The sequence below is a fragment of the Rattus norvegicus genome, chromosome 4 (genome assembly GCF_036323735.1).
Source record: "Rattus norvegicus strain BN/NHsdMcwi chromosome 4, GRCr8, whole genome shotgun sequence".
NCBI lineage: Eukaryota > Metazoa > Chordata > Mammalia > Rodentia > Muridae > Rattus > Rattus norvegicus.
This window is the reverse complement of record NC_086022.1, coordinates 11,615,775-11,628,840: the sequence shown is the minus strand read 5'-3', so window position 1 is coordinate 11,628,840 and position 13,066 is coordinate 11,615,775. Positions and strand designations below refer to the sequence as shown.

The following is a 13,066-nucleotide window of genomic DNA, read 5'->3' as shown; positions in this document are numbered from 1 at the left end:
CTTTGGTGGTGGGCGTCATGAATGGAAAGAGGTGGTGGCCCAGCTCCTTATCCCAGAAATGAGATTCATCATCAGGAAGGAAAGGGATTTTAATGAAAAAAATAACAGGGAGCCAAAGTGCAAACTGTCCACCCTCCTCCCCATAGGGGATCCATCCTGTGCCCCATGTGTACTGTGTGTACTCCCTCACCCACCCTCAGGTCCCCAGCGAAGACCTAAGGCCTGAAGCTTCTGCCTCAGGTAGCTCTTGAGCTGGGGCAGGCCTCTCTGAGATTCCAGTTCTTCAAATGGCAGCTGTGGGGAGAAGACAGGCTGCAGTGGGTTGTTTATAAGAACACACATGCAAAGGGTGGGACAGAATTTCTCACCGGCAGGAGTTGGTAGCCCATTAGGCCCAGGTGCCGCTCCCTCAGAGCCCGAGAGCCCAGCAGCACCCTGCCATCACGGCAGAAATGCCAGCGTTCTCGCAGCATCAGCACCACCCTGGAGAGCAGTGGGCTTGCCTCAGGTTGCTGTTGGACCAGCAGCCAAGACCCCCAACCCCATTTCATTCTCCTTACCTTTGGGTAGGGTCTTGGGTTGTGGAATTAGAGTTAGCCTGGTCCTGTTGGCAGGGCCGTGGTGGGTAGGGCAGGAAGGGGTCCTGTGTCCTCATAGGTAGCACAGCACCAGAACCTCCCACACAGAGTAGGAAGTCTGCAGGGCAGACAAGCCTTAGCCTTGCTACAGCTTTATGTTAACCGCCCACACCATGTATACCTTACCTGTGCAGTAGCCGGGTGGTACAGTCAGGTCCTGACGGTATTTTTCTTCCCCTAACAGCTGGCGCAGCCCCTCAGCTACCATGTCCTTGTGACTGAAAGGAAAGGGCAGCGGTAGAGGAAAGGTATTCTTCCGTTAGGAAACACTGGCTTTGGCTTTCCTACTCTGCTCCTAGGGCTGCCCATCCCCTAGCCCACCTGTATTTGCAGCGGGCGCGGTCAGTGATGAGGGGCTGTGGGAAGATGGGCACTCTCTGCCTTTGGGGAAGGCGGGGGCCTCGGTATCCTGGGAGTTCAAGCTCCACAGCCGTGTCGAGTAGAGAGAGGTAGCGTCGCACAATCAGAGAAGGAGGGGTGCCTGTAGGGAAGCAGGGACTGGGGGACACTGGGCGGCTGACACCTGGGGATGCCCCTGCCCTACAGCCCTAGCCCCCACCAGCCGCTCTGTGTGCATACCATTGATGTGGCTGATGAAGCTGGGGGAGAAGACAAACTGCAGGGCTCTGAAGGGCAAGCGCTGCAGCTGGCACAGTGACATCAAGATGTTGACTGTGGCCAAGGGTGCCACCCCTGCTTCCCGAGCCAGGATCCTCTCAAGACAGGGCATAAACTGTTGCTCCAGGGGCAAGTAGTTCAACCTCCCAAAGGGCAGGACCAACTTCTGTACCACCTGCAGAAACAGGCAGCACTGTCCAGCAGGGAGCACCACCCTGTCTTGTCTTCTCTCCCATTTGAGGCAGGGTCTCTGGAATTTGCTATGCAGACCAGGTTGGCCTCAAACCCAGAGACCTACCTGCTACTGCCTCTGTCAGGATCAAAGGCACCACACCAAGCTCTCTGCCACGTTTAATGGGTACAAGCTCAGGGAGGCCTGGTTCAGTCAGTAACGGCTTTCAAGGCAGAACACCCTCTGTATCAGCATCCGCCCCAAATTCTGCAGCTTAAGCAGTGTCTTGAGCCACATACTACAGTAGGGACATAACTGCGGGGGTATGGCTCACAGGACTAAGCAGAGCTAGGCAGCTATGCAGGAGCTTTAGACTCTACTGATTATGAGAGTCGGACAACCAGTGAGCAAGAGACATGGAAGGGTGGGAGGCCAGCCCACCTTGCTGTTGAGCTGGGCTTCCTGAACCACCAGGAAATGAGCAATGGCTTCCAGAAGTTGGGGTTCCCGCAACCGGTGCCGAGCCAGGTGCTGCGCCAGAAGCACCATTACATGAGGAGTCAGTTCTTCTGGCCTTGCCTCTGTGAAGAACAGCCTGTCATACTGTGCCTTCAAGGAAGACTCCTGAGGGCTGGAGTGCAGGCCAGCCCAGGTGCTTCATCCCAGCGGCTTCCTCTCATCCCTTGCCTCCCTTTTGCTTTTACCCCTCGGCACCTGCCAGGCTTCTGATCAGATGCTGACGAGGGTACCGCAGGAAACGGGGGCAGCTCAGGGCCGCTTCCAACCTTTGACCACCGTAGATGGCAGGCTGACGTGGGGAGGGCGGTTTTGGAGGGACACGGGACCTTCGCTCCTGCTCGAGGGCACACAGGAGTGGTCCATCTGATGGGAAGCCTGGGAGGGAGAGGGACAAAGACCATCCTGGTGAGTGAGCTGGGGTGTGCCATCTTGCCAAGTGGAATGAAGGAGTTCCTAAATTCCTTGTCATCGTTTCTTGAATGGGAAAATAGTTATTTCAGTGGAGTGATATGGTATCATGTGAACATGATGTATCAACACTGTGTGGGGAAAGCCTTATACAAGTCATCTTGCGGCAAATACAGCAACTCTGCCTCTGTGGCTTCCGAGGGCACTGTATTAGAAAGAACCGAGTACCCTGCAGTTAGAAAGATGCTGCTTGACTTGGACATCTCCCATGGATACAAGAGAGAAATCAGCAAGTGTGCTTGGGGAGGTGCCACTACTGGATGGGAATCTGAGAGTTACCAATGGCTTGAGTCCTCTAAGCTCTCTCTTCCTTCACTCTTCCCTCAACTCCCACACCTTCCAATACACTCCTCACCAAGTAAGACTGCAAGGTGTAGACACACATGGATGGTGTGAACGTCAAAGGAGGGGCAGTTTCGGATGATGAGCTGACTCAAGTCCTGCAGCGTGGCCTGCTCCACAGGAGAGGGCCTAGGTTGAGACACCAAGAGCTGGCCCAGACGACGAAGTGCCACAGGGTAGTGATGAGCTCGAACCTTGGTGGGGTTCTGACTCAGCCATCGCAGCAGCTCCCCAGGGCTCCGTGCCTGCTCCAGAAGCCGTTGAAGGCCTTGCACAGGGCCTCCTCCAAAAGGCCGGTCCCCGGACTTGCTGGGTCCCAAACAACAGGGCTGTACTGGCGGGATGAGCAGCAAACCAGACAGCCGAGCAGGGGAAGTCTGGGCAGAGAGCAGGATTCGAAGCATGGAGCTGGGTGGTGGAGACCCTGAGGGGGTGGCCCAGAAAACCGGGTGAGGTTTCCTCCAAGGGGAAATATGCTATCTAGTCCTTACCCAACTCCCCATCCAAAGGGCCTGAGGTAAAAAAAAAAAAAAAAAAAAGCCCCTGTGACTGCTCTGGTATTCTGGTTCCACCCTGCCCCTCTCCCCCCACATTCCTTAAAGTAGAAGCCCTAATTCTTTAAATGTGCTCAGTGCAACTCTATTCACATTTCACATGCATATCTCCTTCGATGCTCCGTGCACGCTGATGAGGAGTAGCAGGGCTGGCATTACCTCATTTCACAGGTGGAGAAACAAGGCCCAGAGCGGCGGAGAGGTTAAGCCCGAGGTCATTCAAAGGGCTAGTGGTCGCACCCAGCCTGGAGCCCCGGTGGTCCCGGCGACGAGCCCTGCCGACCACCTCCCCCTCCCGCAGGAGGCGGCGGCGGGGTGGGTGGAACGCAGGCTCTGCAGCGGGCCGGTGCTGGGTCCCATGCTGGGCGCTCCCACTTACCAGCTGCGTGACCTTGGACTAATGTCTTCGCCTCTCTGCCTAAGCCTCCAAACTAGTGAAATGAGAACACAGCGCAACCTCGCAGGGCGCGCGCCGAGCCCGAGTGAGCCGTCTGCCAAGGCGCGGAGCTGATGCTGTCCGCGGGAGGGGCCCCCACACCCTGTCCCGGCCCCAAGAGGCTAGCAGTCCGTGGCCTCCACCACTAACACGAGCTCCCGCCGCCCAACCGAGGTCCGCCCCGCAGGCGCCACCCTACATGACTCCCCGGACCCCGCGTAGGTCACTCTCTCAGCAGGTCTCGGGGCCCGGGAGCCGGGCTCCCCCCGGGGCCTCCTCATCAGCGGGCCACTGAGTCCGCCATCTTCCCAGCAGCCCCCGGATCGTCCCCAGACACCAATCGCAGCCCGGCGCTAGGGAAGGGGAGACGTGGCTCCCGGCAGGCGCTGCGAGCAGAGGAGTCTCGAGCCCCGCCCTCCGCTTCCGGGAAGTGAGCATGTCGCGGGGGCGGGGCCACAGAACTTGTCGTGAAAGATGCAAAGAGCCGCGGTCCGCTGTCCAGCCCTGGGGTAGCTTGCGAACACAGGATCTAGGGCAGGTGCCATTTTCCTAGGACAAGGGCTCCCCACCCTCAAGCCCCACACAGACACACTAGGTGTGAAAACATCACAGTTTCTTTAATCTCCACAAATTCCAGAAAAACAACTCTCCCCCCCCTCAATTCCCCTTCGCCAGTCTTCACCAGTTTCCAATTCAGCCTAGGCATCTCTTTGAAACTAGATGTATCTTGATCCTCTGTCAGCACACTAAGATGGGCCCATTGGGGTGGTCTGGCTCTGTGCCAGGCCAAGGCAGCGGCAGCAGGTGCCTGATTCAGAAGAGCCCACTGTCAGAGAAGGCTGAGGGCCAGCAGCCCCAGGAGATGGCCCAGAGCTATGAAGATCACATGGGGTGGCCTCCGCTAACACCTGGAGTCCTCTGTTGCGCAAGGCTGGGCTCCAGGGTAGTGGGAAAAGACAGGCAGCGGGTGAGGTGGGCCTGGGCAGACAGCAGCTCCCTTTGCGCCTTGGGGAATGAGGTCCAGAGGGGCCGTCGACACTGCCAAAAGCCCGTGGAGGCACTACGGGCGATACATGGCAAAGGCCAGGAGACTGAGGAGCAGGGTGAAGCCGGCCAGGCCCAAGGTAGCGGTCAGGGGAAAGAAGGGCCGGTACTGGATCTGGCAGTACCAGAGCAGGAGCAGCAGCAGAAGCAGCAGGGGCAACAGAAGGCTGCCGATTTCCAGCCCGGAGGGGCCGGGCTCTGACCCCGGTGGGCAGGGAGGATGCGGGGGACCGACTCTTGTGGACACGTGGCAGTGGAGAACGCAGTTGGGGGGAAGGTGGAGACTGCCCAGTGTCTGGGTGTCGTCTCCTAGCAGTTGGCCTTGGTAGATGAGTCGAACCTGCTGTTCCCGGCCTGGAAACTGGGTTCTGAGGAGAGAGGGACCTGGGTAAGAAAGCAGGCCTCAGGCAATCCTGGTCCTTTGTTCAGAGAATCAATCCCAACTTTCACCCCTGCCCTACATCGGACCACCCAGATCCAGGCCTCTGAGGGGCTGATTGGAACAGGTTAACAGGTATGGCATGTAATGTGAGGAGACAGTTTTCTCAAACAGAAAAATGAGGGAGAATTTCATATGGTGGCCCTTCAATAGTCACCCACCCCATTTTTAACATTTTGTTCTCACCCTTTTCCAGGCTTACCTTTTCAAGGAGCCAATGGTGTCCTGAGGCCAGGCCCTGGCCACCTGTTCAGAGTCATTGAGAAATTTCAACCGTAGCAGTAAGGGTTCCTGTGGAGAGTCTGGAGGTGTTGATGCTGTGACCCCTGCCTCAGGCTCTGGCTGTGCAGATGGACCTCTGTGCCTCAGGCTGGGACTCTCAGCTCCTGGGGCCTCCTCTCTGATGCTATCAATGGCTGTCATGGCTTCACTGGGCTGTGCTGGTGTTGTGGTCCCTGACGACTGTGGTAGGGGATCTGTACTCTCAGTCGTATGTGTTGAGACCCAGGCGAGGGCCAGCACCAGAAGGCAGGCAAGCACCGAAAAAAGGACAGTCACCTCATCCCCTACGCCTTCAATCAAGGCCATGGCACCTGTGTTGCCAGAGGTGCTAAGGAGCTAGAGAGGTACAAAGAATTGGTGAGGGGCTGCTTTCTGGTCAGGAGTCATCCCAACTTCAACTGTCCGAGTTAGTCTACATTCTTGCCCACTCAGGATGAGGACTGGTCCAGCATCCTGTAGTCCCAAACTTGCCTTTTGGGTATGTCCCTTTCCATCACCAAGTTCCAAGACCTAACTTTGCTATCTGAGTTCTAGATCTTCATTCAGCTCCTGATTAACCCAAACCCTACATTCAAGAAAGGGCCTTGGGCTGGAGAGATGGCTCAGTGGTTACCAGGACTAGCCAGTTGCCTTTCCAGAGGTCCTGAGTTCAATTCCCAGCAACCACATGGTGGCTCGCAACCATCTGTAATGAGATCTGATGCCCTCTTCTGGTGTTTCTGAAGACAGCTACAGTGTACTCATAGATAAAATAAAGAAAGAAAGGGCCTTGCTTTTCTAACCAACCCTCTCCTTAAATTTAACCTTCATCAAACTTTACCCAAAAGCTTACCTATTCTTTGGTCCACTTCATCCCAAAGTTCACTCCTTCACCTATTTATAGTAAAGCTCATCTGACGCCCTGACTCCTAAGTTTCTCCGACAGAAGAGTCTCTATACCTCCCTGACTTCCCCCTTACCATCTACCCAAACCTCACCCACAACACAGACCGCTTTCCAAAGCTTCCTAGACAACCCCAAACGTCAAACTCCGCCCTTGGCCAATCTGGAGTCTACGGAGCTCAGTTGCCTACTCAGCTCGGCCCCTTCTCCGGGTCCACCCAAAGCCCATCCCGCAGCAATCCGACTCAGCACCTCCTGGGCGCCAAACCCAGAGGCCTCCAGACCCTTGATCTCTCGGGGCGAGCCTAGATTTAGCCTTCCCCACCCCCGACTGCTCCATCACTCCTCCCATCTGCCCGCCCCCCAGAGCTACTGGAGGGCACCAGCGATCTCGGGGCGGGGCAAGCAGGTCCCAGCTGTGGCCTGGGGCGACCGGGTGGGCGCGGCCACGCACAGAGACTCACCGCCCAGCTCCACCAGCTCCATTTCGGCTCCTCGGGCACTTCCGGGCCGAAGGCACCGAGGTCGCAGACACCTGAGGTCCCTCTCCTTCCCTGCTGCCGCGGCCCGGGAGCATTGTGGGGATTGTAGTTCGCCCTGTTTAGTTCCCGCCCTCCGCCCTGTGAACCCACGTGCCGGAATGGACCAGATGTTCCCGGTACCGGTAGATCTTCGATGCCCACGCGCCCCCACCCCCCGCCCTCCCCCTCAGAGAGGACCCAGGGGTTTTGCTTGTCCATAGAAGTTTGGTCAGCAGCGCAGCAAGAAACTCTATTTCCGCCGCCAGCTACTGGAGCATCTGTCACTCCTGACACCAACGTCAGTCTGCAGCACGTCAGAGCATCCGCGTTGGTGATACAGTGATGAAGGCTTTGGGGAGCGCAGGTGGCCACTACCCCAGTCTAGCCTGTATCACAGTGGACGTCAGAAAGCAGCTTGGTTTTCTAAACTGACTCTAGTCGAGGAGGCGTGAATTGCCCTCGCCACTTGCTAGGGAAGAGTGCCTGATCCCGGCTGTCTCCTTTTCTGGCCTGACCTCCACTGTGTCCCTATGAGATTGTAAAAGTGGCATAGACCTTGGAATAGAGCATACATCCTGAGGTCTCACGTAGACTCATCAGCTATAAAATGTCTGGTGGGTTATTTAATCTCTGAACAAGTATAATTCTTCTAGGTCAGTTGGAAAGAAGAAACGTAATGTTTTATTAAATAAGTATGACAGCTCTGTAAAATATATGTCACTATATTTTGCTCGCCTAGTATTAAAGCATCGGGTTCACCAAAACCTAAACTGAGAAATTGGCTAAGTATGGTGGCATAGCCCTGTAATCCCAGCACTGGGAGGTTGAGGTAATGATTAGGAGGTTTGAGACTACCTTTGGCCACCTAGAGAGACCCTGTCTTATTCCCCCCCACCCCTAAAAAAAGTGTTTCTGCATATAGCGATGGATCTGTGGTAGCTAATCTCTGTAGATTTTTCCTTGACTCCAGTAACTACAGAAATCTTGAATCCCCAGTTTTACAGACCAGCTTTTTTTTTCTTTTTCTTTTTCTTTTTCTTTTTCTTTTCTTTCTTTCTTTTTTTTTTTTTTTTTCGGAGCTGGGGACCGAACCCAGGGCCTTGCGCTTGCTAGGCAAGTGCTCTACCACTGAGCTAAATCCCCATCCCCGCAGACCAGCTTTTACTTGGGAGTTTGTGCATGCATGTATGTGTGTGTGTGTGTGATGCATACATGTGAGTGTACACATACAGGACTGGTCTCTGCTCCCTCTGCTAAGGTTGCAGGCAGAGGCTTCCATGCCTGGCTTTTGACATGAATACTGAGGAGTCAAATTGAGGTCCTTATGCTTGCAGAACAAGCCTCTAATTATTCTTTTAAAAGGGGGTTTGTATATTATATCTGCATGGGTGTTTGCCTAGAGTGATAGGCAGTTTTTAGGAGCCATGTAGATGTTGGGAACTGAATCAGGGTCTTCTGCAAGAGCAGCAACCGTAACAGGTACAGTCAGTGCTCTTAACCTCTGGGCCATCTCTCCAGCCCAATTCAACCCAGTCTGAATTAAAAATACTCTACTCTGGTCTTCTATGGATGGTGCTTCTGTTTAACTACTTCAGTTTTCAGATTAAGACCAGATCAAATATTGCCCTGGGCACATCAGTTTGGGTTTATAAAGTAAGTAACTAACTTGTCTCTAGTTTTTTCGTATTTCTTCATTTATGCTATATTTAAATATATATGTTTTATATGCTAGGTATTGTGCAAGATACTGAACATATAATGTTTTCCGTGCCTTCACTGATACATACACTAATAGAGGAATAGATATGTAGGCAGACAATCGATGAATGTTAAAGCAGGCAGGTGCTGGTGCCTGGGCAACACTTTGGAGCTTTTCCCCTTCAAGAAGTTCTGGGAGAACTTCTTCCTGCCAATTCTATCTAAGCATCTAACAGAGACGCTATGGGTGTGTGGGTTTGTTTGAAGTTTTGTTTTTGTTTTTCAGGATGGGGTTTCTATATGTAGCCCTGGCTGTCCTGGAACTCTTGATGTAGAGCAGGCTGGCCTTGAACTCACAGAGACCACCTACCTCTGCCTCCTCAGTGCTGGGATTGAAAGCACACATCTGCACCACCTGGCCAGAGTATTAGTATTAGTTTTAGAATTGTAAAGTACAAAAACTATAATTTTTTATGAGAAAAGCTGTATTTTCTGTTTAACTCCTTCAGTTTTCAGATTAAGACCAGGAAGTTGACAAGACATTCCTAAAGTCACACAGGTAGAAGCGTGAATCATTCAATAGTCTGAGGGGTCCTAGAGTTGATCAGTTTGCACCTGATCCTTTGGGAACTAAGAGAAATGTAGGAAGGTGGGTAAAAAGTCAACTAATGGTCAATATTATTTTGGGAAGAAGTCCAGGTTGATCTTTGAAGTAGAAATGAGTGTAAAAAAGATACATGTGGGCTGGAGACAGGGCTCATCTGCTAAGAGCAGGGCTGTTCTTTCAGAGGACTTAGGCTTATTTCTCATTACACCACATGGCAACTCAAAAGAGTATCTGTAACTCCGGTTCCAGAGGATCCTGACCTCCACAGGCATCCGCTACTTGTCTGTACATAATACACCTGTATTTACACAGAGAAAACACCATGCACATACATAGCTATGTGTAGAGCATTTGGCCAGCATGGTTAATTAGTTCCTGCAGTCCAACCCTAGGACCAAAAGAGAGAGGGGAGTGCAGGGCATATATCAATGGTGAAATCATCCACTTAAGATAGTATCAACTACTATGCTAATTAAGTTTTACGTTTTTATTGATGGTCAGACCAAGAGCTGGTTTGCGTTACTGAAGTCTGTTGGTGTCCAAGCTCAGGGGTACAGAGTTAAAAGGCAAAAACCACAAAGAAACCATAATTTACATCAAAGTTAGATGACAGTTATAGAAACCTTGAAACATTTATGCCTGGCATAGCATAATAATTATTTCAGACATAATACGACTTTTTTTTTTTTCTCGAGACAGGGTTTTTCTGTGTAGCCCTGGCTGTTGTGGAACTCATTCTGTAGACCTGGCTGGCCTTGAGTTCATGGATCTGCTGCCTCTGCCTCTGCCTCTGCCTCTGCCTCTGCCCCTGCCCCTGCCCCTGCCCCTGCCCCTGCCCCTGCCCCTGCCCCTGCCCCTGCCCCTGCCCCTGCCCCTGCCCCTGCCCCTGTCCCTGCCCCTGCCCCTGCTGGGATTAAAAGTGTGTACCTCACTCACTACTACCCAGTGATGCTTTTCATTTTTGAGACAGGGTTGGTGATCTAGGCTCTGCCTTCCTAACACTGCGACTTTAGACATGTACTCATAATTCAGCTGGTTCGGTTTTTAAAGACGGTCTCATATAGCCCAGGTTGACTTTGAACTCTATGTAGCCCAGGCTGTCCTTGAACTAATCCTCCTATTCTATGACCCCTGTGCTGGGATAATGTGTACATCCTGACACCTGGCATCCTCTAGCAGATTTATTCCACAGGGTCATTCTCTTGCACATGCCACCTCATGGAGGTTCGAGGATCTGTGTTGGGATGTGGGTTAACACAGCTGAAGACAACTTTGATAATGGGAATACAGAAGAACTGGGACATTGAAGGGCGATCTCTGGCCCTAGGGAGGGCACAAGATAAGACAAGGGGATAGGACAAGAAAAATTATGAGACTCATGTAGGTCCTGGTGAGTTTCTTTAATGAACCAACGGACCCTCTTCAGTATGGTATCTTTTGGGAGAGGGCTGTCACTGGGAGATAAGAATTGGGACACTGTTGTTTCAAGCTTGCAGGGGCCCTCGGGTGAAACTCAAGGGGAACTGAAAATAGGAACGGGGAGCCCATCCCAGTCTCTGCGGTGCAGCCAGCAGTGAAGACCCGGGCAGAGAGCCAGGGAAGAGAACCCTGACATGATCCCTAGGGCTGTCTTCGAGGCCTGTAGACAGAGGAGCTGGTGCAGCACTAAAAGAGGGTGGCGCCGCTGGGCCTGGGAGAGCTTCTCCGCCAATCAGTCCCATTTATCAGCACCCTCAGGCGCAGGGAACTGTTCCGAGTGACCCAAGGATTCTACACCATCCTAGAGCGATGTAGAGAGGTAGAAATGACAGCTGGCCGGACGTGGGGGGGGGGGCAGCGTGGTCGTGTCCCCAGGCGGGAGGCCCTCAAGGCGCCGAGCTTAGGGGCGGGCGAGCGGGCGGAAGGGCCTACGCGGGTGGGTGGGGCGGCGCGTCGCGGCCAACACGCGGCTCTTGGGGGTGGAGGCTGAGGCGCCTGCGAACGAGAGGGGCGGGGGCGCAGGGCGATGCGCTGGAGGGGCGGGGGCGGCTGGGAGGGGGGCTCGGCTGCGTGTGCCGGAGCCGGCGGGGGCGGCGGTGCGTGCGCATGACGCGGGGGGAGGGCCCGGGCCGCGCGCTCCCGGTCCCGTTGTTGTTGCCGCTGGAGGCAGCTCCAAGGCGGCGGGATCTCAGCGCCGGTAAACGCCGGGCGGCGGCCCCAGCGTGCGCGACCGCGCCTTTTGGCCTCGGCTCCGGGCCTCATGCGCTAGCCCTGTGCCGCGCGCTTCCTAGTTAGGGTCCCGCCAGCCCCGCGCGCCTACTCGCCGCCGCCGCCGCCGCGCCGCCCCAGGCCCTGGCTGGGCCCGCTTTGGGCCCCGCGCCTCCGGAGCCATGAACTTCCAGGCGGGCGGGGGCCAGAGTCCTCAGCAGCAGCAGAGCCTGGCGGCTCCGGGGGGCGGCGGCAGCGGCGGCGGCGGCGCGGGGGGCGGCGGGCAGTTCGGCGGCGCGGGGCCCGGAGCCGGGGGTGGCGGCCCCTCGCAGCAGCTGGCCGGCGGGCCCCCCCAGCAGTTTGCGCTCTCCAACTCGGCCGCTATCCGGGCCGAGATCCAGCGCTTCGAGTCGGTACACCCCAACATCTACGCCATCTACGACCTGATCGAGCGAATCGAGGATTTGGCACTGCAGAATCAGATCCGGGAGCACGTCATCTCCATCGAGGGTGAGCGGAGCCGGGGGGCTGCGGGATCTGAGGCGCAGTGGCATTTGCAGCGCTGGCCGGTGGCGGGTGGAGGGGGGCCCTCTATGGCCCCGGCCCGGCCCCTCTCTGGCACTCGGGGGTCTTATGAAGCTGAGGTTTGCGGTTTGCTAATACCGACTGCAGAGCCGTGGTACAGGTTTTTCATACAGGAACACTTCTTTTTAAGGGGCCGGTGGGTTCAGTCCTGTGCCAGTGGACACGTTTTTGGGGTTTGTGTGTGTGTGTGTGTGTGTGTGTTTCTCTTCGTGACCTGGGATGTGAAGATGGTTGTCGCTCCAAGGACTGATGCGCCGAGTCGCCAAGGACCCGGAGGGCCTGGGGCCACATCTGGCTATGCATGGTCCGGCCGGGTGGGTGCGACGGAAGACCTTGGTGGGTCCTGAAGGTGGGGCTGATGCTTGAGCGTAATCTTAGCTGCTACCCTGCCCAACCCAGCAGTAGGGGTGGAGGATCTGAGCTTCAGGTTAGTGGATGGCAGCCTTCCTGGGCCTCTCCTGCAGGCTTTGGAGGGTGGCGCTCCCCGCGGCGCCCTCTCCCGACGCACACCCACCCCCACGCTTCTGTGGCCCGGCGGGCGCGGGCCTGGCCTGGGCGCAGGACTGGGGAGCTGTGGCCGCGTGGGAGGCGCTGGATGGTCCCTCTGCGCTGCCAGTGCCCTCTAACCCTCAGGCATACATGCGGCTGCTGTGAGGATGCTGACTGACCTCCAGGGAGGTCGGGCCTGGATCTAGGGCCCCAGGCCATGCACTGCTCCTAGTTATGTTCCTTCCTGTGGGTACCTGCGCCCTGAACTCTGGCAGCTGTAGGGCACATTAATTAGGGGGTACACTGCTGGCAAGAAGCCCCACGACCTTCGGTGTGGTGGAGGCTGGCTGGCAGTAGCAACAGGCACCCCAGTGGCAGTGTTGACCTTCTAGCAAGCTTGGACAGATGGGCCTCGCCCTGGTCCATCTGCTTCCTTTTCCAACTCTGCTGGAAGGGGGACGCCCACCAGCAGGTGGTGAGTTGTGCCTTAGTGGCAATGCAGGGAGAGCCAAGGCCAGTTGCTGCTGACATGGAGTTGGGAAGGGCATGCCCACGTTTTGAGCCCTTCAATTTAGGTCCCGTTCC

The 13,066-nt window shown here is 55.4% G+C and overlaps 3 protein-coding genes across 15 annotated transcripts in view; 1 reads left to right on the top strand and 2 right to left on the bottom strand.

Moving 5' to 3' along the window:
• Window positions 1-71: 71 nt before the first annotated feature.
• Fastk (Fas-activated serine/threonine kinase) lies at window positions 72-4,144 on the bottom strand. 8 transcript variants are annotated; one of them, XM_039107220.2, is made up of 11 exons: window positions 3,947-4,144; window positions 2,952-3,181; window positions 2,771-2,867; window positions 2,143-2,322; window positions 1,870-2,009; window positions 1,218-1,431; window positions 960-1,119; window positions 765-856; window positions 561-696; window positions 369-483; window positions 72-294 (listed from the first exon to the last, which is right to left on the bottom strand). In XM_039107220.2, the coding sequence occupies exons 1-11, from the start codon at window positions 4,026-4,028 to the stop codon at window positions 187-189; spliced, it is 1,554 nt and encodes a 517-aa protein (XP_038963148.1). In that variant the 5' UTR covers window positions 4,029-4,144; the 3' UTR covers window positions 72-186. The 8 variants fall into 8 exon arrangements, with proteins under 8 accessions (XP_038963148.1, XP_063141764.1, NP_001358218.1 ...); XM_063285694.1 differs by having other exon boundaries at window positions 2,952-3,269; window positions 3,947-4,069; NM_001371289.1 differs by having other exon boundaries at window positions 2,771-3,181; window positions 3,947-4,114.
• A 199-nt stretch (window positions 4,145-4,343) lies between these two features.
• On the bottom strand, window positions 4,344-6,910 carry Tmub1 (transmembrane and ubiquitin-like domain containing 1). Of its 3 annotated transcripts, none has more exons than NM_198781.3 (3): window positions 6,859-6,910; window positions 5,433-5,848; window positions 4,344-5,159 (listed from the first exon to the last, which is right to left on the bottom strand). In NM_198781.3, the coding sequence occupies exons 2-3, from the start codon at window positions 5,816-5,818 to the stop codon at window positions 4,808-4,810; spliced, it is 738 nt and encodes a 245-aa protein (NP_942076.2). In that variant the 5' UTR covers window positions 5,819-5,848; window positions 6,859-6,910; the 3' UTR covers window positions 4,344-4,807. The 3 variants fall into 3 exon arrangements, with proteins under 3 accessions (NP_942076.2, NP_001073622.1, XP_006236007.1); NM_001080153.2 differs by lacking the exon at window positions 6,859-6,910 and adding an exon at window positions 6,345-6,486; XM_006235945.5 differs by lacking the exon at window positions 6,859-6,910 and adding an exon at window positions 6,647-6,727 and having other exon boundaries at window positions 4,346-5,159.
• Window positions 6,911-11,230: 4,320 nt separating this feature from the next.
• Window positions 11,231-13,066, top strand: part of Agap3 (ArfGAP with GTPase domain, ankyrin repeat and PH domain 3) — a 50,420-nt gene continuing 48,584 nt past the window's right edge. The window contains exon 1 of one of the 4 annotated variants that reach the window (XM_006235941.5): window positions 11,231-11,917. In XM_006235941.5, coding sequence (XP_006236003.1) covers window positions 11,590-11,917 — 328 coding nt within the window. In that variant the 5' untranslated portion in view covers window positions 11,231-11,589. The remainder of the gene's footprint in view (window positions 11,918-13,066) is intronic. The other 3 variants (XM_008762650.4, XM_006235943.5, NM_001398853.1) reach the window with 3 other exon arrangements.

Excerpts from the sequence above, each read along its gene's own strand:
- Fastk (NM_001371289.1), bottom strand. The coding sequence starts at position 4,028 with ATGAGGAGGCCCCGGGGGGAGCCCGGCTCCCGGGCCCCGAGACCTGCT. Across the intron at positions 1,432-1,869 it reads AAGCCCAGCTCAACAGCAAG|GTGGTACAGAAGTTGGTCCT; the intron begins GTGGGCTGGCCT and ends CTGTTTCTGCAG. Across the intron at positions 857-959 it reads CGCGCCCGCTGCAAATACAG|TCACAAGGACATGGTAGCTG; the intron begins GTGGGCTAGGGG and ends CTTTCCTTTCAG.
- Tmub1 (NM_198781.3), bottom strand. The coding sequence starts at position 5,818 with ATGGCCTTGATTGAAGGCGTAGGGGATGAGGTGACTGTCCTTTTTTCG. Across the intron at positions 5,160-5,432 it reads ACCATTGGCTCCTTGAAAAG|AACCCAGTTTCCAGGCCGGG; the intron begins GTAAGCCTGGAA and ends CTCTCTCCTCAG.